Source organism: Telopea speciosissima, chromosome 10, assembly GCF_018873765.1.
Source record: "Telopea speciosissima isolate NSW1024214 ecotype Mountain lineage chromosome 10, Tspe_v1, whole genome shotgun sequence".
Taxonomy (NCBI): domain Eukaryota; kingdom Viridiplantae; phylum Streptophyta; class Magnoliopsida; order Proteales; family Proteaceae; genus Telopea; species Telopea speciosissima.
Genome location: NC_057925.1, coordinates 23,800,067 through 23,828,056, shown reverse-complemented (window position 1 = coordinate 23,828,056; position 27,990 = coordinate 23,800,067). Strand labels below are relative to the sequence as shown.

At 39.1% G+C, this 27,990-nt stretch overlaps 1 protein-coding gene across 1 annotated transcript; it reads left to right on the top strand.

The window, feature by feature from the left end:
• The first annotated feature begins 56 nt into the window (after nucleotides 1–56).
• LOC122642766 lies at nucleotides 57–27,990 on the top strand. The gene is made up of 3 exons (XM_043836345.1): nucleotides 57–101; nucleotides 24,375–24,522; nucleotides 27,434–27,990. The coding sequence occupies exons 2-3, from the start codon at nucleotides 24,492–24,494 to the stop codon at nucleotides 27,829–27,831; spliced, it is 429 nt and encodes a 142-aa protein (XP_043692280.1). The 5' UTR covers nucleotides 57–101; nucleotides 24,375–24,491; the 3' UTR covers nucleotides 27,832–27,990.

Sequence of the window (27,990 nt, the reverse complement as noted above, 5' to 3'; positions counted from 1 at the left end):
TAAAATAAAAAAGAATAAAGGAGAGAAAAGAGAGAACGGAATATTAAAAGACTACCGCTTACCATCTTCGGCCAGAGACTCAGTTCAAGACTGTTACTAAGGTACCAGTACTCTTGTTAACTCCAACGATGATAACCCGTAATGGGTTCTTCTATTTTTATTTCATTTATATGTAATTACTACAAAAGAGCTGCAATTGTTTATGAGTTCTATGGTTTTTTGGTTATAGAATCATTTAGATTGGCTTGAATATATTCTGTTTAAGAGTTTAATTTTTCTTCAATTTAAGGAGCTGGGTAATTGTTACTACTGTGGTAGTAACTATTTAGTGATTGATTTGTTAATATTCTTTTAGTTTCCTGTATCAATTGGACATCAGGAAGTTTGGGTTTTACGAGTGTATGCTTTCCTTTACTGACTTTTCTCCTTACCAAGTAATTTCTGTCTCTATTTTTTTAGGGTAAATTTCCCATTTCGGTCTCAATCGCACCAAGTCCCCCCCCCCCCCAAATAGCAGTTGTAGATTATCAGTCAATCCCTTTAGAAAACTCCTTTCCCCATGTGTTAAAAGTCCCATATTTGATTCACCAAAAAAAAAGTGCCATATATGGAAAACCTTACCTCAAATCAAAAGTGATAGGATTCACTTCAAGAATCATGTTCCCACCTCTATTGGAAAGGATCACAACAAACAAGCGGCACAATTAACTGATGATAGGACTCATTTAGTTTCTCAACTTCTGTTACTGAAATTGATTGTCAATCCATTTCCTTTCCTCCCTTTCCTTTTTGGTATCTTGGCTCAATCATAGAGGGAGATTCTGCAAAGTGATTCTTTGAGGTATCTTAGCTCAACCATAAATAAAGAAGGTGACATAGAGGATAATGTTTCATAGATAATTAAAATAAGATGGATGCAGTTCATGAGATAGTTGACAGTGCTCTCTCTCGGCAACCTTGGAAGTTTTTATTATCATCTATAAGCAAAACTATTTAGGTATTTGTAACTCCATACACATATTTTGCAAGTACATACAAAAGGTAGTGTCAACAGGCATAATATCCAGAACTTTGGTCACTGATGCCCAATCTTGTGAAAAGATGCTCACAAAAGTGTATCATTTGATGCATCGTTGTTAGAAAAAGTGGGTTGGGGGACCAGAGATGGATTGCGTGGTTGTAGCACTGGAAATGGATAACCTTTTTGCAATTTAGTCTTGGGACTTGGACTCTAAGGAATGAAGTTTCAAAAATTTGCTCTTGAGAAACTAGAAATACTGACAGGAAGATATAAAATCAAATGTAGTCATCATTTTCTGATTATTTCATTGTATGTACAAATTGTGACTACATCACATATGAAATTGACATTTGAGATGCTGTTAGAAACAAAACTTATATTGGAGCTACTGAAGACATTAACAGTTCCTTCTTTTCATCTATCTGTTTAGATTCTTTTGCTAGCACAACTTAACTCAATGAAGCCATGTCCCAACTACTTGGGTTGCCTGCAAGATTCCTATTCTTTGATAACTGAACTTAATGAAGCCAAGTCCCAACTGCTTGGGGACAAATCCTATTTGTCGATTTCATTCTTTCTACTCTTTCTATGCCTGAATCATCCATTTATCATGAATCTCCAAGACCATTACTTTTCAGCTCAACCTATGTCCTTTTTTTATGGCCTTGCCTTCCCCATTTGGATCCTTCAACTTGCACCTTATCAACAGAGGCATTCTTTGGTATCTTGCATTGGAGTAGGAATGACAAGGGTTTACCACCCAAACCTGTTGCGACTTAGCAGATACAGTAAGACTAAGGATGGGGTGTTAACATGAGTTGGGTTTAGGTTACAGAAACATTAATGCCTTGAGTTGTTTACCACAAGACTTACATGGTATAAATAGAATTTGATGGTTGAGGGGATTCATAAGTGAACTATCGGAACCCTTTACCAATTTTTTTTGAAGATTTGAGAATATGTGAACTGCTTCCATGGAATTGAGTTACTTAATGGTGGTTGCTATTTTAGGGTACACATGGGCCGGTCTACCCTATGGGACCCCTAACAGAAAGCCCAAGCCTGAACATACCCTGATAAGCCAGCTGAATTACCTGTATCGAGGAAGGTTTCCTTCTCCTGTCTTGGGCCATGATGGGCCTTGGTGGTATTGGGATTGGACATCCTTAGGGATTGTGGGCCAGGGTCGGCATGACCTTGACAGCTGCATCGTGGCCCGATCTCATGGTATTAGAATGTAAATTAATTTACTTACTGCCTATTAATGTCTGTTACTTGGAGAAATATAGACTCACAGTTCAAGGATATATTAGCGCAAAATACCCTTTTTTATTTTTCATGCTGAACCATTTTATCTGTCAAAATTTCACTCTAAATCTCCACCTTGACATTGTTGTTTTCATTATCCTTGTCCTATACTCTATTTGGTTCACAAGGATCTGAAAAGAATACTGCCTTTTCATTTGTAATATGTTGATAATGAGTTTGTGCTGATAAGAACTCAAAAGTATTTGGAAAATGCTCCAGTTCTATTAAATCATGGTAGAGGCATGCACGTGCAGTACAGAGAGAGAGAGAGTATCTCTCTTGGTTTGCAAGGGAGGCATCTTATTTTATTCTCTTTGCGATAACTTCCGGACAGGAGTAATAGTTGAGTTTTAGATTAGGTAAACAAGTAATAGAAGAGGAAGAAGATGGAGAAGGAAGAAGAAGAGAGAAGGAGAAGTTTGGAGACAAGAGGAAGACAAGGAGAATGATTCGGTTGTAATGTGTTGTGTGTGAGAGAGATCTCTCCGCACCTATATTGCTTCACTAATAGAAATAATAGAATTACATACACCTCCCTAAGGAGGTAAAGAGTAAAAAGGTAAAAAAATAGAAATTACATATTAGGGCAACTAGTTAACAGGCTAGTTCCCAAACTACCCTTAGAACATAACTTCTAGTAACTCTAACACTCCCCTTCAAGCTGGAGAATATATATTATGCATTCCCAGCTTGCTTAAGAGAGTACTAAACTGAGGAAAAGCAAGAGCCTTGGTGAAGATGTCTGCCAGCTGATCACCAGTCTGCACAAAAGGAGTACAAATGTAGCCAGAGTCTATCTTCTCCTTGATGAAGTGCTTATCAACCTCAATGTGCTTAGTTCGGTCATGTTAGACTGGATTGTGGGCAATATTGATGGCAGCTTTGTTGTCACAGTAGAGTCTCATAGGGCCTTCAGTATCAAATCCTAGTTCCTGAACAAGTCTTTTCAACCATATGAGTTCACAAACACCATGAGCCATAGCTCGAAATTCTGCCTCTGCATTGGATCTGGCTACATCATGTTGTTTTTTGCTTCTCCATGTAACCAAATTAACTCCCATAAAGGTACAATAGCTGGAGGTAGATCTCCTGTCTGTTATGGAGCCAGCCCAATCAGCATCAGTGAAGCCTTCCACTCTCAAGTGATTGTGTCTGGCATACAACAGTCCTTTCCTTGAAGAAGACTTCAAATACCTAAGAACGCGATACACAACATCCAAGTGGCCACTTTTGGGAGCATGCATGAATTGGCTCACCACTCCCACTGCGTAGGAGATATCTGGGTGTGTCATAGTAAGATAGATAAGCTTTCCCACTAGCCTTTGGTACTTTCCCGCATCAACCAGAGGAGAACCAAAATCTTCTCCCAATTTATGATTCTGCTCAATGGGAGAATTTACTGGTTTGCAGCCTAACATCCTCGTCTCTGTCAACAAATCAAGAACAAACTTCCGTTGACATATGTTGATTCCTTTCTTGGTCCTTGATACTTCAATTCCTAAGAAGTACCTCAAGGGGCCCAGATCTTTGATCTCAAACTGCTGTGCTAGGTAGCTTTTCCGTTTACCTATCTCAGTTATATCATCCCCTGTGACCATAATATCATCAAACATAGACAATGAGGGCTGTGATGGTACCATTGCCCCGCTTGGTAAAGAGAGTGTGATTATCTTGACTATGGGAATACCCCTTCTTCAGAATAGCCTATTGGAAGCGCTGAAACCAGGCCTTTGGTGACTATTTGAGCCCATATAGTGCCTTCTTGAGGAGGCACACTTTCCCTTCAGCTGAAGGCATTTTGAAGCCTGGAGAGGTTTGCATGTACACTTCTTCTTCCAAGTCACCATGAAGAAAAGCATTCTTCACATCTAACTGATATAATGCATAGTTGTCATGGCGATCCAAGTCGGTGGAGGGGTGTCACGTCGATATATTGACATGTCGCCGCCATGGCGAGCATGTCGACCATGTTTTATTTTTTATTTTTTCTATTTTTAATGTCATTTAGTATGCTATAATATATGTCCTATAACATAAAAAATCAACATGAAAGTGTACTACTAATATACTATGGTTTAATTCATGAAAATGTAATATCCATTAGTGTATATGAAAGCATGAAAATATAGATTAGCCTATCAAATAATTGAAAGCAATAGTAAAAATCAAATGATTGGCTAACCTGTTTACTGAAGCTTGATAGCAATAGTCTTTCTTCAGTGTGTGTGATTTGGAGCAAAGCAACCTGAATAAAGTAATAGGTATATATTAATATATATGAATTTGATGAAAGAGGAGAGGAAATTATGTATTCAAAAGCAAAAAAATAATTGAAGATAGATAACTGAATATAGTAATCAAAGATCAAAATATTAAAGTCAAGTAATCAACCAAATATAGATAACCTTAAGTCCTTAACTAATCTTCAAAAATCAAAGTTTAAAGTTCAAACTTCAAAGTTTAAACAATCCATAATATCCAAAAGGACCAAAACTAATTAATTATCATATTCATCTAAAAGATCTGCATTTGGCAGATTTTCTTATCGTGGCTCTTCGACACCAAGATAGTCATCTACGACATTCTCGTCGTCATTCACATCATCTTCCTCTTCTTCCTCGTCTTCATCTGGTTCAGAGTCATCTTTGACCTACCTCTCCCTTTACCACGTCCACGGCGTGAATATGTCACATCGGCTCTAGAGGTTGATGCTTGAGTTCTCCTTAGTCGGATGGGGGCTTCAATCAATGCCCCCATTGCTCTACCAACATCGTCCCACGTGAGATCATCATTGGGATGGACTAAATCTTCCCCTGACTGGGTAACCATCCACTCACTAGACCAATCCAGCTCATCAAGAATTAGTGGATCATATGTTTTGTTTTTGCCTTCCAGCTCATGTCTTTGTTGAAACCTTTCATGGAGGTGGCTATTGTATTGAACATAGACTAGATCATTTAAACGAGAATGTTCCAGTCTATTCCTCTTTTTGGTATGAATCTGAATTCATAAACAAGAGAAAACAAAAGTCATTTTTCAATAAAAGACATAACAAAAGTGAAAAAAAAAGGTCTAAAAAATAAATTAAATGTAAATGTAATCATGTAAGTTAATACTTACAAACTCAAATGTGCTCCAATTGTGCTCGCAACTAGAAGAAGAGCAACAAAGGCCTAGTATACGTTGTGCAAGCTTTGAAAGCTCAAAAGCACGACCTCCATTTGTACTCCACCAAGTAACTATAAAAATATAATAAAAAAACTGAATTAATAGTAATACATCATAGACATAGTAGCATACAAAGTAGGTACAAACTAAAAATACTAAGTTACTTACTAGGATTTATGGTTGTCCGTTGTCTAATCGCCATATCCCTCCCGAAAGAACCTTTTGAATATCTATAATCATCAATTTGCAAAGTTATCTTGTCTTGTATAGCAGGGTCAGCCACCAATCTGGTCATGACATCAATCAATGAGATGTGTAGATTGGCAATCAGTTCGCCATCTTTACTTTCCTTGAACATGGAAAATTTTCCGGGATTAAGAAATAGTGCGGCTCCATACAATGGACGCTCCATTTGACACTCCCAACGCTTGCCAATAATATTTATAATTTTCTTCCACAACCGTTCTTTATGTGCTAAATGTTCACGTATTTTCTTTTTTGCCTCTTCCATAGCAACATAAACTTCAGGCATAGCAGGCCTCTCATCACCATAGTTGTCATGGCGTCCTGGTGCTGGAGAAGATGGCATATCGAGCTTTGACATGGCTTATGTATAAATATCGCCCGATATGGCGTCGTCATGGCGCCGCCATGGACGCCATACCACGATATATGGGCATATCAGTCGATATTTGTGTAAAAAACTTAGGTTTTAATATTATTTTTTTTAAAACCATTTAAAAGCTTAAATGGTTTTTCCTTGATTTGTATTGGTCACATTAACATACAAAATTAAAACCATTAAACATTAAACAGTACACTTTACTACTATACCCTAAATCCCTAATTGGAATTGGAATTGGAATTTGGGAGATTTTAGAAATCACAAAGTGATTTGTCGAGACAGAGGAGAGACTTCGTGAGACAGAGACACAGAGACTGAGACTGAGACTGACGGAGTCAAGAAGACGAAGAAGTGAGAAGAAGAAGAAGAAGAACTGAAGCTACAACTTTCGGCAAGTTCGAACCCCTCAGGCAACCTCCAGGTAAGTAATTTTTTATTTTTTATTTATTTGGTTCTTCTTCTTCTTCTCCAATCTCCTTCGTCCTCCGGCGACTCGTCTTCTTCTTCTTCTTCTTCTTCGTCTTCAGTTCATCTTCTTCTCACTTCTTCGTCTTCTTCAGTTCCGGCAACTCTCTCCGTCAGTTCTTCTTCTTCTTCTCACTTCTTCGTCTTCTTAACTTCTTCTTCTTGCCTTGCAGTTGCAGGCTTGCTTACAGTCGCTGTTTTTTTTTTTTTTTTTTTTCATTTTTTCATTTTTTCTTCTTCTTGCCTTGCAGTTGCAGGCTTGCACACAATCATGGACCTCTCGGTTTTTTGTTTCTCCTTCTTGCCTTGCAGTTGCAGGCTTGCACATAGACAGAGAAGGTGTTTTTTTCCCCTTCTTCTTGCCCTGCACACAGCCACACATATACAATTACACACACAGAGACAGGGAAAGAATCGAGAGACAGAAGGTGGGGGCATGGATTTATTATAGATTTACAGCAAGTAGTTCTCTCTGGTTTTTTTTTTTTTTTCCCGTTCTTCTTGCCTTGCAGCAGGCTTGCACAGTCACTAATCTATGTTTTCATACTTTCATATATACTAATGGATATTGCACTTTCATGAATTAAACCATAGTATATTAGTAGTACACTTTCATGTTGATTTTGATGTTATAGGATATATATTATATCATACTAAATGACATTAAAAATAGAGAAAATAAAAAATAAAACATGGTCGACATGCTCGCCATGGCAACGCCATGGCGGGCGACATGTCGATATATCGACGTGACACCCCTCCACCGACTTGGATTGCCGTAACGCCGTGACAACTATGCTCATCACCATCAACAATCCTCAAAACAACAATAAGTGGCTTCGATGCTCTAATAAAATCCTCCACAGTGTTCCAAAATGGTACAGCAAACACCGTTTCTTCCACTTTTTTTCCAGCCTCTGTCTTTGACAAACTAGAACCCTTCCACTCATCAGAAATAAACAAATGCTTTAATGCATCCTTATGCTTAACTAAGCTCTGACATGTCAAACAAGCAGTTGCAAATCTAGTAACTGCAGCTCTAACAAGATCCTTTTGTCCAATTCTTTTCCTCATTGCATCAAGAAGACGTCTGTACCTGTAGATGAAGGTGGTTATTTTTTTTGCCTTACCTATCACATTCTTAAAGTCTTTCAAACTACCTATATCCTCCAACATTAGGTCTAGGCAATGGGCTGCACAAGGAGTCCAGTATAGCCTTCTTCTCTTTTCCATTAGCATTTTACCAGCCAACTTATAATTTGAAGCATTGTCAGTTACAACTTGAATGACATAGTCCTCACCAATCTCATCAATTTTGTGATCAAGCAATTCAAATAGCATTTGTGCACTTTGAACCACATTAGATGCATCAACAGATCCCATGAAATAAGTCCCCTCTGCACAGTTAACGAGAAAATTAATTAAGTGCCTTCCCCATTTATCCGTCCATCCATCAGACATAAGAGTGCACCCATACTGCTTCCAATACTCTTCATATTTTTTCTTCATCTCTGCAGTTTCATTCACAGCATTTCTTAACAATGGCACTCTCACTTGATGATATGAAGTTGGAATATATCCAGAACCATATTGTGCAATAGACTCACACATGACCTCAAAGGTCCTTGCCTTAATAGCATTGAATGGGATACCTTGTTGATACATCCACTTAGCAATGTGATAATCAACTCTGGCTTTTTGTTCTAGTGTCCTAAAACGGTTCTCTATAGTAGTCTGAGTAGAACTACTATTATGCCTCTCATTGACTACTTGCTCAGGAGTTTGTCTGACATGAGCATCCATGGGACCCCTTACTTGAGGCTGAGTAACCTTTCTTTTCTTAGCAATTGTCCCAGAGCTAGGAGCCACCCTAGCAGCTGAAGGAGTCTGGGATTGTCCTTCTAGTGTATCATTTGATTGTACTTGCCCTCCAACTGCTACAGCATCATCATCCAACACTTCTGTAATCTGTTTCTTCTTTTTTTTATTTAGAGCTTCCCTCATCATTTGTAAATAGCATCATTTGTCGTGGTACACTTAGTAACGTCTCCATATCCATCCACCAAATGTTGCTTCAATCTTTTAATCGCACAGCTCATTTCTTTGCCACAAAGGGTGCATTTAACAACATTCTTGTTTGTTAGATCTGGCCAATACCCATACTTCCACCCAGGGTCATTTGATTTGGCCTTCCTTGCTGGGTCTTTGCTTGGATCATATCATGGAGTAGCTCCAGTACTTGCAATATTTTCACCCCCACTACTAATTTGTGTAGAACCATCCATTAGTTGAGTGAAAGAGACTACAAAAGTCACAAAACAAAAATAACAAATTAACAATCAAACTGGTTTTTAGCAGATTAACATTAAGCTGAACTAGCCAACTAGGATGGAAAACACAAAATCAAACTATCAAAGTACTGGTTTTTCTGCTATAACATTAAGTTGAAGGGAAAAAAAAAAAAAACTGAAATTATGGACTAATGGAGTTGAATATGTGTTGCTGCTGTGTGTGGCTGTGTGCAGGGCAAGAAGAAGAAAAAAATAAAACACCTTCTCTGTCTATGTGGAAGCCTGCAACTGCAAGGCAAGAAGCAGAAACAAAAACCGAGAGGTTGTGTGCAAGCCTGCAAGGCTGCAAGTGAAGGCAACAAGAAGAAAAAGGAAAAAAAAAAAACGAGAGGTCTCTGCGATCGTAAGCAAGCCTCGCAATCGCAAGGCAAGAAGAAGAAAAAGAAAAAAGACAGAGTACTATGGCTGTAATCGGAATAAATCCCTCCCCCTTTGTCTCTCGACTATCTCCCTGTCTCTGCGATCGTACAAGCGATTCGAAGAAGAAAAAAGAAGCCGAGAGGCTCTCCTCTGTCTCTCGACTATCTCCCTGTCTCTGTGATCGTACACGCGCTGCGAAGAAGAAAAAAAAAAACCGAGAGGCCCCCTCTCTCTCGACTATCTCCCTCTCTGTGATCATACAGCGTGCGAAGAAGAAAAGAGAAAAAAAAAAAAAAAACCGAGAGGACTACTAACTCAAATAAATCCCCCCTTTTGTCTCTCGACTCTCTCCCTGTCTCTGTGTGTGCAAGCTCCGTATGTGTGGCTGTGCAAGACAAGAAGAAAAAAAAAAAAAAACCGATACTACTAGTACTGTAATCACTAATCATTACCGGAGGCGGGAGGAGAAGAATCAAGAAGAAGAAGTTAAGAAGAAGAAGAGGACTGCCTGGGAGGAAAAGAACGAAGAACTGAATTGAAAGATCGAGTTGCAGGAGGACTGGGAGGAGGAAGAAGAACCAAATTAAACAAAATAATAAAAACTTACTTGCCTGGAGTCCTTGAGGTTGCCGGAGGTGTTCGCAACTTCGAACTTCGAAGGAGTGAAGAACTCTCTCTGCCGAGAGTTGCAGGAAGCCAGGAACTAAAGCCAAAGTCGCCGCTTGTCAGAATCTCGATCCTCTGTCTCGACTCTCTCCTCTCTCCTCTCTCCTCTCGAACTTTTTTTGCCTTTTGCGATTTCTATTTCCCCCCAATTAGGGTAATATGTTTGATGTTTTTAATTTTTATGATAAATTGATAATGTGTATTGCAGTTGTATATTTTCAAGTTACACCTCCAATAGACATTAACAAAAAAGCATCTAAGCTATTAAATGGTTTAAAAAAAAATAAATTCAAGTTACATTCAAATGTACAAATATCGATCGATACGCCAATATATCATGGTATGGCGTCCATGGCGACGCCATGGAAGCCATATCGGACGATATTTTTACATTCACCATGGCGTAGCTCGATATGTGACTTCCCCCAGCGCCAGGACGCCATGGCGACGCCATGACAACTATGATATAATGGCCAATCATTATTGGCAGCCAAAGATAAGAGGACTCTTATAGAATTGTGTTTGGCCACAAGAGCAAATGTCTCCTGATAGTCAATCCTATATACTTGACTGTACTCCTTGGTAACCAACCTTGCTTTGTATCTTTCAACACTGCCATCAGATTTATACTTGATTGTATAGACCCATCTGCATCCAACTGGGACACGTCCCTTGGGAACGTCCACCAATTGCCAAGTACCATTCTTCTCAAGGGCCATCATCTCCTCAGACATAGCTTGTCTCATCATAGGAGACAAACTGGGCTATGGGATTAGAACAAGCTCTTTTCCCCTTTCTAACAGCAATAGGAAGATCTAAATCAGATGGAGGAGAAGGGATGCAAGGTTCGAGAACTCGGGTCTCGGTGGCATCTCGGCCAGGTCAGAAACCGAGTTGAGCCGAGATCTCGCCGAGTTGCTGCAATTTTTTTTTTTTAGACTCGGACCCCCAACTCGGTGGGTTGTACACATATTTTGGGTCTGAAACTTGGTATCCAGCATATTTCAGGCCATTTAAACACAATGGCATGCCCAGATTTGCCAAAAAACAAGTCCAAATATGAGTTTTACTTTGGACCATAAGTTGGTAGGCGACGAGTCGTATTAAAACAACCTAATCTACATATAATTTAGTAAAACATAGCAAATTAGCAATCAAAACATTCTAATTAGTACACATCAATCAAAACATTGAAATAAAATGTACATTACATCAATGTTCACTTAATTTGTTACAGAAAATGAGATTGAACAAGAAATTCATCCCCATATCGATCCACATAGAATTCCCATGTCATGGAATTGCTATAGTGTTGTAAATAGCATGACACAGTTTCCATATAAGTCTTCTGATCAACATATACCAATTTCCCTATCTTAGGGTATATGGGAGGTCTTGGTATGAGGTGTAAGATCCACTGCCATCGTCATATTGAGTTTGAGGCATGTATGGCTGGTTTGGGACTAAGAATGTGTACCCAACACCGACGCAGAGCTGATCGTCATACTCAGCCGACGGCCCATACCGACCATAGGCACTATAATTAGAACCGGTGCTCTGCTGGCCATAGTCATAGCCATGATGATGCTGAGATGATTGCCATGACTGATGCTCACTAGTAGTATCTATACTCATGCTTCCGAAACTTGTAAGCATGGTGTTCATACTGCTGTTGTCCTCCTCCTGAGCATATGATTGATGTGAGTGTTTGTGACCCTTCTTTCTGTTGTATGTTTTAGGGTGGCCACCATGGTCTTGATCTTGAGTGGCATGCGTAAACTGAGACTCACCGGTGAAACGCACAGGGTCCTGCGTTCCAACTTCTTGCTCGTACTGCTCGCGCATCCCCTCATGACGATCATCATACTAATCGCCACTCCGCATGCCACTAGCAGCAGCAGCTTCACCACCACCACCACCAGCATCACCATCACCATCACTAGCATCACCAGTGTCATCACCACCACCATCATCATCATCAGCAGGACTTCCTACAGCAGGCTCAAAAGGTTTCGATGACTCTGCATGTGCACGCCCCTCTTGCGTCGACATATATTCATCAACATTAGTGCCGGTTACAGACGCAATGGTGGGGTCGGGCCTACCCCCAGATTGATCCATATCAGGTGTACCACGATCCCTCACTCACTGGAATAGGGGATCCTCATCGTCATCAGAGTCCTCTTGAAAAATGTTGGACAGTTCAATGGGTTCTTTATCATTGGCCTCAATTCCTTCACGTATGTGCCTCATCCTTAATCTCATATTATAGTGCACATACACAAGCTGCTCCAGTCATTCGCTACCCAACCTGTTCCGCCTCTTTGAATGTATCAATGAGAATGTACTCCAGTTGCGCTCACATCCGGAGGATGAACAAGTTTGTGAGAGCACTCTCACTACTACCTTCCTCAGGTTGGGTGAACTTGTACCATAAAGCACCCACCAGTCGGCTGCATTACAAATAAAGAATAGTAAGAATATGTACATTCTAAAGAGATAAAATTATAATTCATAAATGTAATATCATGCCACCTACCAGGGTCTGACTTTTGTCTACCCTCCATTGCAGCTAGTCGACCGAAACTTGCTGAGGCCTCTCTGAAGTATTTGATCTATTTTCAATTTGAGGCATTAGTATTTCCTATTTAGTAATTACATTCATAAACTAACTACCAAAGTGCCAAAGTCCCATACTCTCACCTCATCATTGCAAGTAGCTTGTGTCTTTGGATGTGGCTCCAACTTCTGAGTAACAGCTTGAACTGCCTCTAACAATTCTATGTCTAGCCCAAGATCATGGGAGTAGTGATACTTTGGATTCAAATAGTATGCTGGTAAAGTAAACACCACAAATATGATTTGTTAGTGACTTAATCGCTTTAATGCCTTTAGGGTTTTGAATATGTAAATTTTAAAAAGTTATAACATTTAAAGTATAAAGTATGTTGAACTCACCAGCCTTATGCAATGGATGACTCAAGTGCTTCTCCCACCGCTCATCAATGATGTTAGTGTAGGACTTTGCACTTCGAGGTATAGCAGCTCTAACCATTTCCTTCATTTTTTGGATGGCAGCATAAATGTGGCCCAAAGTAGGCTTCTTCTCTGTATCAACCATCCTTAGTATTGCCACCACTGGCTCTAATATGCTAACCACTTTCCCCAAGTCCTTCCAAAATCCATCATTTGCAATGGTCTGTTGTGCTACCTTTGCTTCTTCTGACTTAGAACCTTGCCAACCAAACCATTCATGACTTGCAAACATATACCTTAGACCTATCTCCTTACTCTGAAAGCTCTTCAATGCAATGTAATTGGTGGCAAATCGAGTGACACCAGGCCTCACTAAATCTCCATTGCATTTCTCCCTCATCAAGGCTAAAGCATAAGAATGGTTGTATACAAAAGTTGTCACTTGTCTTGCCCTATTTACCACACCCGCCACCAAAGTCTTTTTCCCCATGTCCTTCAGCATTAAATCAATAGAATGGGCTGCACATGGGGTCCAAAAGAGCCAGATCCTCTTACTCTCTTATTCATCAACTTCTCTCCAGCCTTTTTATAGTTGGAACCGTTATCCGTCACAATTTGGATAACGTTCCTTGGTCCTACCTCCTACACCACTTGCTTCAACTCCTTATACAAGTATGATGCATCCTTTATATGCTTTGATGCATCGATAGATTTCAAGAATATAGTCTTTCCATTGCAACTCACCATGAAATTTATGATGGACAGCCTAGTAGGTCCAGTCCAACCATCAGCCATAAGAGTAACCCCATATGTCTCCCACATTGGCTTCAAACCATCAATGTATTCTTTTAGCTCCTCTACCTCCTGAGGCAAATATACATTGTATAATTCAAATGGTGAAAGTCCCTTCCATTCTACACCAGCCCTCCCTGCAGCATCAATGAATTCATTATAGTATGTTCCTTGTGCTACATTGGCTGGAATGCCATGGTAAAGCATGAACTTGCTGAAGGCTTTTTGTGCTTTCTCTTGTTTACCACCAAATACTTGTGGGATGGTTGGCTGGTAGGCATCTTGTTACCTAAAAGTGGTGGGATCCTGATCAAAAATGGGTTCTGGACCTTGTACTCGTGGTCGGGTTTGGGGTTGTGGTATATTTCTTATCCCAGTGCTTCTCCTCCTCTCATCTTCTTGTACTAGTGCAGCTGAGCCAGATCCACCAGCTCCTCTTGCTTGCTCATATGCTCTTATATTATCAAAATGAAAACTTTGTCTACTCTCAGCCAAAGTCTGCTGGTAAATTCTCCATTCAGCCTTTGATTGAAACTCACCAGGTGGAGGCCCAATGTCAGTATCATCTCCGCCACGGACCTCTGCACCAACCCTCTCTAGTATTGCCTCATTAAACTCTTGTTGCATTCTTTCCTTCTCAGATTTTTTTAATCTTCCTCCTTTCAAATGTTGTGTCATTGCCACTTTCACTTGGATAGGAACATTTGGGCATGATGAAACATCCTTGCCTGTACCAGACAAGTGTTGCTTTAACCTGGTGGCTCCTCCAGATAGCAACTTCCCACAATAATTGCATTTGGACTTCTTTTTGTCTGCGGACATGGGAACTCCATGTTGCCATGCTATATCAGACATTGTATACAAAATGTCTTATGTTTTACACTATTACATAAAAAGCATGTATTAATAACCATGGATCACTTAAAGTAAGGTATTCAAGACTTAAAGTATGCTATTCATAACTCTTAAACGTAATGTCAAGCTACTAGAACTATGAAATAACTATCTCTTATTTATCCCCTAACCCTAGTATTTATTTGTTAATTAAAAATAATATTTTGAATTTTTTTTAAAACTATTTATACCTTAAAGTATAAGAAAAATATAATGTAATGATGAATTTGACACCTTTTGAAGTTGAATATTATGTACATATGTTGTACATAATTTTCCATAGACAATAAATATTTTTCCTTAATATTATATATATATATATTTAATTTTTATAATATATTTATTAAATCTGAAAAATAAAATAATTTTTTTAATGGGTGAAAATAAAAAATTAATCCATGGGGCTGTAGAGCATCCCAAGTAGTTTAACATATATCAAAATCATTTTCAAACAATCACTATTCATCCTATTTTTTTCATTTTCTTTTTTCAAATAAATCATTTATTTTTTCAGAAATTATAATAAATAATTTATTAACTGAAAAAAAAATCCGACTCCATGAAGTGATAGATCGGGCAAAGATGTTCAACATATATTAAAACCACATGAATCTAATAAGGATTACAAAATTTTTTTTTGGAAAAAATAGATTTGGGGAAGAAATAGAAAACACCTTTGAAATCTTGCAAATAGGTGATGATGCTCCAAATTGGCACTTGAATCTTCACTTTGGCACTTCAATCTAACTTCAAACAGTGCATTCCATCCAACAATCGAAAGAAAGAGAGAGAAATTTGAAGGAGAGGTGTTTTTCCCCTTGGTTTAGAGCCTATCGAGTTCTGTTCCTGCTCTCTCTTATGTTGGAAATGGGTTTTTGGGTGAAAATTGGGCTGAATACAAGTAAATAGCACCTTTGGGCCCAACCGAGATATCGCTGAGATCTCGATATCTCGCCGAGATCTCGGCGAGATATTGTTTTTTTTGTATTGAAAATATCTTGATTTTAACCTTCGAGATATCATCGAGATCTCGGCCGAGAAATTGCACTTTTAGGAACCGACTAGTAACTCGACTCGGTATTGCCCAAAACCGAGAAACTCGGCGAGATCTCGCGAGTTCTCGAACCTTGAAGGGATGTCACCTGATTGAGAAGAATGAATCTCAAGATGTGGATCTGGATCCAAAGAGGACTCTTGGTAGGTCTGCTTTCCTTGGTCATGCAAGCCTTCACCTTTTTTGTATGTAATGTGGTAATCTTTCTCCTTACTAGAACCACTTCCAACCACCAATTCTGTATTCACACCTAATTGATCACCAGTATTTACCACATCCACAGTCTGTGTTCCAATGTCAAACAGAAAAGGAGAGATAGGGAGAGGAGAATGAAGGAACTCAGCAGCCTGTTCGCTTCCACACTTCTCCCCCTGAAGAGGATGCTGAGAAGGGGCAAAGAAAGGAACAGATTCAAGGAAGGTGACATCCTTAGAAATAAGACACCGACGGGAAGAAGGGTGATAGCACTTGTAACCCTTGGTAGTAGAAGAATACCCAAGGAATAGACATTTGAGGGCTTTGGGATCAAGTTTAGTGCGTGTTGATGGATAATGGCATTATTAGCAAAGAAGATTTGGAGGCTACCAAACATGTATTCTCCCCCTTTATCATACCGAACAATTTTGATCTGGGTGTCAAACTGAGTAAGAATCATCTGATAAAAGGTCTTAAATGCATCACAAACAGCACTTTTATGCTTCATAAGAATAGTCCAAGTAGCGCGAGAAAAATCATCAACGAATGACACAAAGTATCGATTGTGAATTCACCTAGAGGGGGGGGTGAATAGGTGAAGGTTGTGGAAATAAAAACTTAATGCGGAAATAAACAAGTTATCGATGAAAATAAACAAACAACAAGGATAACACAAGAGAATTTATAGTGGTTCGGCCAATACTTGCCTACGTCCACTCCTCTCACCTTAGAGAGAATTCCACTAAATCGAATCTTGAGTAAGAGCAAGAGGACTCGTACAAATCTTGATTAAGAGCAAAAGAACTCAACTACTCTTGATTCCGAGCAAGAGGACTCACTACTCTTGATTCCGAGCAAGATGACTCCTTCTCTTGATTTCGAGCAAGAGGACTCAACAACAACTTTAAACAAAGTGAAATGAACTACTAATTAGTTTAGGATTACCTCAAACTTTAGTAGAATAGGTGTTACCTTTCAATCTTTGCAGCTTGAATGCAAATGTGTATGAAGGGAGCAAGAGTGAGATTGAACTTCTTTGATCCTCTTTGATCTTGAGTGTATAATCTCACTAGGGAGTAATTGATCTTTTAGAGCTCTTGATTGTAGATAATTGTTGTGTTTAGAACACTGATCAAGAGGGTATTTATAGGCTAGAGGCCTAGGACCAACTAAGAATCCAATTAACATTCGGATTCCACAGTTTATAAATAATCCAGTATGCTGGATGAGAATCCGGTATGCCGGATCACCTAACTTCCATTTAAAACACAGGAGTAACGGTTATATCATAACAGTAATACACTGATCCGGTATGCCGGTTCAGGATCCGGTATGCTGGATTACAATCCGGCGTACTCCGGAAGGCTACTGTGAGCATTTTCTTGAGATCAACAGCTGATCCGGTATACCGTTTCATGATCCGGTATGCTGGATCATAAAATTTCTGTTGACATTATTAAGTCCTTTATTGGACTTACTTGGGTCGCTTCCATTGGACAAGTCCGGGCCAATTTCTTTGGTCTTAGTACAAGTGAGAAGTGTCTAAAACAACCTCCTAGGGTCACACTACATGTATGCATGTGTGAGTGTGTGCATTACATATGGACTTTAACAAATGAATTTACAATTTAGTACAATTCTAAGTCTTCAAACTTCTTCAAGTCTTGAACTTCACTTCTTTACATGAGTATCTTCAAAGTGAGTTCCTCTAACTTGTCTTGATCTTTGACTTCAAAAGTTGTTCTCCATTCTTCATGATTCTTTGATGTCTTGAAAGATTAGACAAGTTTAATTTGCTTTGAGCATCAATCTTTTGAATTGAGTGCTCCTCCTCACTTGATGCTCTGCTCTTCTCTATGCATCTTTTAGAAAAGAGTTAGTACAACTAACTTATTTGGTATCATCAAAACCATAATGGGTGATGTGTGGAATTTACCCCAACAATCTCCCCCTTTTTTATGATGACAAATAAATAATATCAAGTGATATAAAGAGACAATATGAAGACAATTTATGTTTAAAAGATAAACTACATAACAACTTTTTCTCCTCATTTCTCTCCCCCTTTGGCATTATCAAAAAGAGGGGATAAAGAAAAATAAAACTTAATAGAATGTGGGTTCCCATTGTGTGTTGGGTCCGTCAATGTTGGTATCATACCTTTCTCTTGGTTTCCAAACCATTTGATTAGCATACCAATTTGGGTATGGTTGGGGGTTCCAAGGTCTTTGGTTTTGGGGTATCTTATGTGCTCTTTTCACTTTGGGATGACTCCTCCTGTTTTGACCATTGTAAGGTCTTCTAGGATGGTGAAAGGGTTGATTCATATAATGACATTCCCAAACAGTGTGTCCCTTCTTGTTGCAATTGTTGCATACAACAATTTGAGGGTTATACGGAGTCTTCCCTTTGGGATTTGGTTTGCTAAATTGAGGAGTTTTCTTTCTAGCATAACATTCCTCAATTGAGTGTCCTTTCTTACTACAATAGTTGCAAAATTTCTTCTTTCCTTTCTTATTTGTTATTTTACTTGAACTTGCCTCTTTGTTCATATCATAGCCTACTCCTTCCTTGTTGAAGGATGCTTTGGAGGCATTTCCAAGTAAGATATCAAGGGTCTTTTTGCCATTTGTAAAGGACTCCAAGGCTTTACACAATTTCTCTTTTTCTTCTTCCAAGATATTTACTTGAGAAGTTAGAGTTGTGTTTTGGTCTTTGAGGATGTTTATCTCTTTTAAGAGATTTTTCTTAGTAGTAGCTAATTCCATGCTACTTTGATAAAGATTTTCAAAGGCTTCTTTTAATTATAGAAAGTCTTTATTCTTATGAGATGAAGAAGTGAGGGTTACCTCATTTTCATTTTCTTCATCTTCAATAGCCACAAAAACAAGGTTGATTTGCTCTTCTTCTTGAGATTCTTCGTCTTCCTCTTCTTCATCGCTTGAATTGACGGAGTGTTCGGCTTTGAATACTTTATTGTATTTCTTTATCTTCGGACAATCTCCCCTAAAATGTCCTGGTTTCCTACACTCATAGCAAACAATGTCTTTTGAAGAAGAATCATTATTTTCTTTAAGAGGATTTTTACCTTTTTGGTCTCCTGAGAGTCTTCTCTTGTTGAGTGTGGCTTTGCCTTTGTTCTTCAGAAACTTTGAGAACTTCTTGGAGAGATATTCAATCTCGTCATCAGATAGTTCTTCTTCATCATCACTTACTTCATGGTATGATTTGAACGCTACAACCTTCTTCTTTGGTTCTTTTGGTTCAATCTCCTTGGTGTCTTGTTTGAGCTCCATCTCATGAGTTTGGAGTGATCCCAACAGTTCATCCAAGCTTAGCTTGTCGATGTCCTTGGATTATTTGATTGCTGTAGTCTTGGGTCTCCATTCCTTTGAGAGAGATCTTAGAATCTTTCGAACGTTCTCACCATTGGAGTAAACCTTACCTAATCCTTTCAACTTGTTCACGATGTTAGTAAATTGAGTAAACATGGCATATATATCTTCATCATTTTTCATTTTAAACAATTCATATTCATTCACTAACATTTCAATCTTAGATTGCTTAACTTCAGAGGTACCTTCATAGGTTACTAAAAGTTTATCAAACATCTCTTTGGCGAAGTCACACATGCATGTCCTATTATACTCCTTTTCTCCTAAGGCACATTGGAGATAGCTTATAGCAACATAGTTGAGTTGCATTTTAGCCTTTTCAGCTGGGGTCCATTCTTCTTTGGGCTTATCTATGGTATTAGGTCCATTCTCTATAACTTCCCATGCGTTAATGTTATTGGCACACACGAAGTTCTTGAAGCGATTCTTCCAATAGGAGAATCCTTCACCTTCAAAGAAGGGAGGTCTAGTAAAGGTGTATCCCTCAATCCTTCGATTGCTAGAGGATCCCATGATTTTTAACTCTTAATTGGATTGAAAAACAATCACGGTCTTGAGCTCCCGCTCTGATACCAAATGTGAATTCACCTAGAGGGGGGGTGAATAGGTGAAGGTTGTGGAAATAAAAACTTAATGCGGAAATAAACAAGTTATCGATGAAAATAAACAAACAACAAGGATAACACAAGAGAATTTATAGCGGTTCGGCCAATACTTACCTACGTCCACTCTTCTCACCTTAGAGAGAATTCCACTAAATCGAATCTTGAGTAAGAGCAAGAGGACTCGTACAAATCTTGATTAAGAGCAAGAGAACTCAACTACTCTTGATTCCGAGCAAGAGGACTCAACCAATCTTGATTCCGAGCAAGAGGACTCCTTCTCTTGATTTCGAGCAAGAGGACTCAACAACAACTTTAAACAAAGTGAAATGAATTACTAATTAGTTTAGGATTACCTCAAACTTTAGTAGAATAGGTGCTACCTTTCAATCTATGCAGCTTGAATGCAAATGTGTATGAAGGGAGCAAGAGTGAGATTGAACTTCTTTGATCCTCTTTGAGCTTGAGTGTATAATCTCACTAGGGAGCAATTGATCTTTTAGAGCTCTTGATTGTAGATAATTGTTGTGTTTAGAACACTAATCAAGAGGGTATTTATAGGCTAGAGGCCTAGGATCAATTAAGAATCCAATTAACATTCGGATTCCACAGTCTATAAATAATCCAGTATGCTGGATGGGAATCCGGTATGCCGGATCACCTAACTTCCATTTAAAACACAGGAGTAACGGTTATATCATAATAGTAATACATTGATCCGGTATGCCGGTTCAGGATCCGGTATGCAGGATTACAATCCGGCGTACTCCGGAAGGCTACTATGAGCATTTTCCTGAGATCAACAGCTGATCCGGTATACCGTTTCATGATCCGGTATGCTGGATCATAAAATTTCTGCTGACATTATTAAGTCCTTTATTGGACTTACTTGGGTCGATTTCATTGGACAAGTCCGGGCCAATTTCTTTGGTCTTAGTGCAAGTGAGAAGTGTCTAAAACAACCTCCTAGGGTCACACTACATGTATGCATGCGTGAGTGTGTGCATTACATATGGACTTTAACAAATGAATTTACAACTTAGTACAATTCTAAGTCTTCAAACTTTTTCAAGTCTTGAATTTCACTTCTTTACATGAGTATCTTCAAAGTGAGTTCCTCTAACTTGTCTTGATCTTTGACTTTAAAAGTTGTTCTCCATTCTTCTTGATTCTTTGATGTCTTGAAAGATTGGACAAGTTCAATTTGCTTTGAGCATTAATCTCTTGAATTGAGTGCTCCCCCTCACTTGATGCTTTGCTCTTCTGTATGCATCTTTTAGAAAAGAGTTAGTACAACTAACTTATTTGTTATCATCAAAACCATAATGGGTGATGTGTAGAATTACCCCAACAAGGTGTGTAGTTACTTACAGAGTGAGGAGACTCGGCGTGTTGCTTTGGAACCATCCCCAACATCCTCTCTTGAGAGGTCAGCTCTCAACTCTAGTTCTTCCAAAGATACACGTGGAGGTGGTAGAGGCCCAGGGCCTAACCGTGAGGTAGCCAACACAGTGGAGACAATTGGTGCCAGTTGAGTTGGTAGGGATAGGTTTAAATGTGATCATCATGGGAGAACTGGATATACCAAGGATAGGTGTTGGTCTCTTCATGACCGTCCTCCTGGCACACGTGGTCGTAGTGGTCGTAATGGTCGTAGAGGTGGAGCTCGGGCTCGTTCAGTGATGACTGAGGCAGATACTACATAGGATGACTCCACCTATATGGATACAGTGGTCCGCAGGGTCATGTCACAGACTCACAGCTTGGCCATCCATCTTTTGTTGTAATGAGGAAACAATTACCTCACTTATTTTCTTCTGTTGCTGCTTCTCATGTTTTTCAATGTGAACCGTGTATGTTTGCCAAACATTGCCGTTCTTCTTATCCATATCATGGTAATAGAACTGCTGCTCCTTTCCATATTGTGCATACTGATGTTTGGGGACCTTCCCCTACTACCTCTTTATTTGGTCATCGTTGTAGAACCAAGCGCTTGCCAATCCCCCAGAAGATGCCTTGTGAGGGAAGGTGCAACTTTAATTCCTTATTGCACACAAGCCAGCGCGCATCGCTCCCTCGCCCGAGCCGGGATCTGGGTAGGGCATTTTGGGTTACTTCCAACAATCCCCCCCCCAAATGCACGCCCAATAACAGAGCACCCATGGCACTAATGCACGCCCAATAATAGAGCACTCATGGTACTAATGCACGCCCAATAACAGAGCACCTATGGCACTGGGGAGACTCGAACTCACGACCACCTGCTTTGATACCAATTGTAGAACCAAGCGCTTGCCAATCCCCCAAAAGACGCCTTGTGAGGGAAGGTGCAACTTTAATTCTTTATTGCACACTAGCCAGCGCGCATCGCTCCCTCGCCTGAGCCGAGATCTGGGCAGGGCATTTTGGGTTACTCCCAACACACCTCAGTAAGAGATGGAAACGGAGACTGGCCTAAGATCTGAAGCCTGATGGGCTCATAGTCAGGGTTCAGACCACCAAGCAGAGTGAAGACATGCTCCTTTTCAAGAGTCTAGTATACCGTAGCTTCATCCTCTTTGGATCCTTCAAGTGGAGATCCCTGTAGTGGTCATATTCTTCCAACAGGGTAAGAAAGGCATTGTAGTACTCAGAAATGGTCCTCTCACCCTTCCTCATGGAGTTAATCTTTTGGTGAAGCTGATAGACCTTGGCAGAGTCATCCACTCTATCAAAAGTCTGGGAGACACTGTCCTAGATTGCCTTGGCAGTTTCCTTTCTGATAAACCTTCGTCCAATCTCAGGAGTCATGGAGAAGATTAATAATGTCATGACTGTAGAATTGTCGGCCTCCCATTGATCATAGGTAGGTGAACCAGGGTCTGGAGCTATAATGGTGCCTGTAATGTATCCCAGTTTTGTTTTACTCTTGAGTGACAGCCTCACAGAGTGTGACCAGTCCAAGTAATTGGTACCATCAAGCTTCACAAAGGAGATTTGTGTAGGTATGCTCTCATAAACAATTGGAGGAGCTGTGGGAAGGGGCTGTGAAGCAGCCGAACCAAGCTCAGATGTGGCTGTATCAACCATATTATATGGGAAAGAGCACTTGACCATAAAACAGATAACAAACAGCAGTTGGGGAGTACACACTCAACCCAAATAGAAGAGTCCAATACCAAACAGAAATTCTAGCAAGGAAGAACACAGATATAGGCTGGTCCTTAACACTTTCCAAGAGGTAATACAAACATAAAAAAGCTCCAAGATCTCAAACAAGATGGCCATTATCATTCTTCAACCAAGAAAGCAGCATAGGGCAGCTCAAATACTAAAAGCATAGAAGAAGTGCAGTCTCGGTTTACCTGGGCAGAACAGAGATTCCATAAAAAACTGAAAAAGTTCCAATAGATCCTTCAAGCTGCAAGAAGGGACTTAAGGGGCCTGATAAGCACTCTAGGGCGATTCCAAAGAGCCATTCCAAGGCTGAAACCCATCTGAAATGAGAGAGAAACAAGGACTGCAACTTCTGGCTGGCGGAAATTTCTGTTGTGGCTGTAAGAGCTACAAAACCATAAGGGAGCTGCAACAGAGTTCAAACAGCAGCTTCAACCTCACAAATAGGTCAAATCGAACCTATTCCATGCTCTTTCAGCAATCCTTTTACATAGGGATCTTCTCCTTGAACCCCTTTGTATCCTAGGATTTCAAAGAGAAGAAAAAGAATAGGAGAAAGGGGCTAAAACACGACTCTCAAACCTGCTCTGATACCAAGTTGAGTTTTAGATTAGGTAAACAAGTAATAGAAGAGGAAGAAGATGGAGAAGGAAGAAGAAGAGAGAAGGAGAAGTTTGGAGACAAGAGGAAGAGAAGGAGAATGATTCGGTTGTAAAGTGTTGTGTGTGAGAGAGATCTCTCCACACCTATATTGCTTCACTAATAGAAATAATAGAATTACATACACCTCCCTAAGGAGGTAAAGAGTAAAAAGGTAAAAAGATAGAAATTATATATTAGGGCAACTAGTCAACAGGCTAGTTCCCAAACTACCCTTAGAACATAACTTCTAGTAACTCTAACAGTAATTATGTAGACTTAAATACCTCTGGTTGTCTAGAGAGATTAGATGTTAGGGAGCCCCTTTATCTGTTCTTTGGGTTATCTGAATGCTTAGATGTCTTGTGGTATGTATAGAATGGTTTCAAGAGAGAGTAGTTATGAATACCTCACTTTGGATCCAAACATTGTACCATGTCAATATTACTTATTATCACATGCACTGGATACACCCTTTTTTTTGTTTTATCACATGCAGAAAAGAGGATACTTACTTGTAACTAATGTACTGATGATTTGTTAATTTTAACCAAATATTATTTCAGCTCAAAATTCTGTTGCTGTTCTGTTCATGTTGGTCTTAATGTCTGGAGTTCACCTCCATATTCTGTATGTTGAAGTTACATTTTCCTAAAGAGTTTGATTATCACCCTGGTGTAACTTAATGTCTTTTTGGTTATTTTCAGAGAATCGTGATGTAAGTATTGGTTTTGGAGATTCATCTAGAAGATTTCAGGAGGTGCTTGGGAGCAGAAAAAAAGTAGATAAGAATAGGACTATTTTATCCAAATTTTGGTGCATCCATGGAATATGATGCAGTTGAACATATGCAAGGTACTATCTTAAATGTCACAGATGTAATGATGTGTTCAAAGACAACTCACATCAATTATGCCTTGTTTAATTTGCAATGTGTAGGAATCACATGCTCTCTTTCTCTATCTCTTTGTCTATGTGTATAAAGTTCATTTTTCCTAATGGGATGATAAAACTAACAACTTCAAAGAATGTGCTGGTTTACAAAAAAATTACAATTACGGTTCAGATCTTTGCGAAAGCAGGGGTAAGGCTGCGTACATATGACCCTCCCCAGACCCCGCAGTGGCAGGAGCCTTGTGCACTGGGTATGCCCTTTATTTTGTCTTAGGTGGTGTGAATATTGAATCCATTTATTCAAAGTTGGACAAAAGACAGGCTGGTGGACAACCAGGGTTTTAAGAATCGGATTGGATCGGCCAATTCCGGTTGATCTGGATCGTGCTGATCCTGTACGGGAATTCCTTTTATACTTGGAATATACTGATTCCGAGTCTGATCTGGACTGATTCAGGCCGATTCTGTTCCGTTACAGGATCAGAATCAACTGGGACTGATCCGGATACCAATTCCTGTTTTGAAACCCTGTGGACAACTCAAGATGACATACCCGACACACTTGCCAGTTTTTAATCTAGTGGGCAATTCTAGTCATACATGATTCATGGGCCATACTTGCTTATTCAATTTTGTGCTTTTGCTTTGAAAGAGAGCCTCCAACTTGTAATAGTTTAGTTGCAACAAATAATATTATGAACTTGTATGCTTAATGCTGATGGAAGGACTTGATTATAGGTGTTCTAAAATAAATTGAGTTTTTGCAATGGTGTCAGATCCACCAACATTGGAGCAGGAAACATCATTTGTGTTTGGAGAATTTTCATATGATTCAGTGTGTGTTGGACATAAAACTATGTCAATCATAAGGTTAGGAAACATGGAACAAGTTGTCTTCTGTGTTTGTGTTACTAAGAAGCAACATCATGCACATATTGTGAGAATAAAGGAACCATGGGCATTAAAAGCAATGTAAGCATACCTACATAAAAATTTCAATCTTTTTGTTACATTCTTTTGGTAATTCAAGTAAAATTTATCAAGGGGACTTGAAGATGCCACTAAGCCCAGAAGTGTACAGAGCCAAAATGATTATTATATGCAAGAGGGGCTTTGTGTTATATTCCTTAGACGAAAAATTTAGATGCCCAAAATACAATTAGATTCATCACATTTCTAGGAAATGGTATGCGTCCTCAACTTAGACACTAGATGCATACGTCAGGAACAGACCTTCCACAATTGGATGATCAACTGTGAGAATAGTATACAATCTGATGTTGTAGGTAAACAGTCCACTGAATCGTTGTATTGATGTGTTAAACCCACATAGCCTTCCTGGGAATGTCAGCAAGACTGCAATAGCATATCCTAGAGAGTGCTATTTAGACTTAACCAAGAACCTTCCATTACTTTCAAGTGCCCATATTGTTTGATCTTTTCTAATCCTATTCACATGGCAACCTGTTTTGTTCTGAGTAGAACTGCGATAAAGAGGAAATATGCAGATAGCTATATCTATAGTTGCTTAATACATTCAACCCCTCTTATGCCCTTCAATTTATTGGCATTGCGTATGACACCATGCAGCCGTACTACCAACTCTTCTCTCTCAATTAATCAGTTATGTAGGCTTCAGTGAGTGTTAATTTTTGTAAGAATCACTCTATGGATCACAGAAGTGCTTGTCAAAGAATAACTCACAGGTAATTAGAAGTTATACCAAACATGGCCTTACTTTCCCAAAGTGCTGCAAGGAAGATGGTGGGCAGAAGAAAATAGATAATTAATTGTCACTGGAACCATCATATTTGGAAATCACTTTCCTGCTTCCATTATTACAAGCAACATCCTATCTTTAGTATGCTGAAAAAGGTATACAGCACAATCTGTGTTAATTTTGTTTTTATTGAGAAAATAAGGTGTGAAGTGTTGGATGTTATAGACTAAACAGCTCTAACAGCAAATTGCTTGGTTTTATACTGAGGAAAGCTCTGTTCTCTGTTTTATGTTTTATAACTGAAAAAGGAAGAAAAATTGACGTGATAAGATAGATAAGGGCCAGAAAGCACATATATTAATAGGAAAAGAAAAAGAATTGGAGAATCTGATCCATTGCAATATAATTATGGCATCTTTAGTACTTAGGTTGGTATAGTTGCGGCTTTTATACTATACTGGTTGATGTAGTTGTGGCCTTTTTAGCACTTGATTGCTTTAGCTAAGTCACTGTACTATAGTAGTCGAAATTCAAACTGCTTCGTTGCTTTCAAGTAAATATTCTCAAAAACCATGTTAAATACCATCAATTTTTGTTTCAGGTGGAAATAAATTCCAAGGATAATTATTTCTTTTTCACTTCTTAGATATGGGGTAGTGGTTGCAACACTGGCAAATTTTCTTTCAGTAGAAACAGTTTTGGAAAAATATGCTACATGGCATGTCAAGTGGGGCCCAAATTTTAATAGGTAGGCCCCATCTTCCCAACTATACACTAAGTTAGAGTTCAGATGGACTACACTCCTTAAAATGACGAAAAGGGAAATGGTAAAATTCACGACTTAAAAAGATTCTAGATTATTGTAATACTACATCCCCATCTTAGGTCCTCTTGTCACTTAAATATTCAAGATATATTTGTTTCTAATATTATCCAAGTTGAAGTTGTTAATGAAATTTTCTCTGATTGATTTTGAGTAGGATGAACTCTTGTTTTATGGTAACCTGTGCTTGTTCATTCCATAGCAGCAGAATATACTGTGGGTTGTTTTATTGCATTTTTTTTCAAAAGTAGTTCAGCATTTGAACCTCTGTATGATCTTATTTGTAAGCTGCACCAATTTTAAGGTTTTTGGGGCATTGATTGCATCAGATGGGAATGAAGACAGCATGACAAATGGGGTAGCAAAATCTGATAATCGAGAGATGAATGTGAAAGATGTTCCAGTGAAGGACTCAGATACTACAGAAGATACTATAGAGATTAACAGAGCAGGAAGCAATCTTGGGGATGATGTAGAACAAGTAGCTGCTTCAGCTGATATGGAGACGCCTGGAGAGGTCAACATGGAGGCTTTCGTAACAGCTGACGATATTATAAAAGCTGGTGGATTTGGTGCTAGAGATGATATAAGTAGTTTGCTTCCTGTTGCAATTGATTCTACTGACTTTGAAGCTTCTCTTCGTGATGCCCGAGACTATGAAGAACCACAGGGGGAAATCTCCAGGCCAGGTCTTGGATGGACTGATGCTAAAGTGTCAGATGAATGATGCTGCTTTATCTTCATTCAGGTTTCCCCCAGTTACTACTGTCATATACTAAACAACCAGATCGCTTTCACATTTCTTTAATTACTTTGAAGTGGTCTGTGGTCTTTTGTACTTATTGCTTTTTTAACCTTGAGATATGCTTATAGCGGATGTAGCATA

Excerpts from the sequence above, each read along its gene's own strand:
- LOC122642766 (XM_043836345.1), top strand. The coding sequence starts at position 24,492 with ATGGAATATGATGCAGTTGAACATATGCAAG. Across the intron at positions 24,523-27,433 it reads TGCAGTTGAACATATGCAAG|ATGGGAATGAAGACAGCATG; the intron begins GTACTATCTTAA and ends TGATTGCATCAG.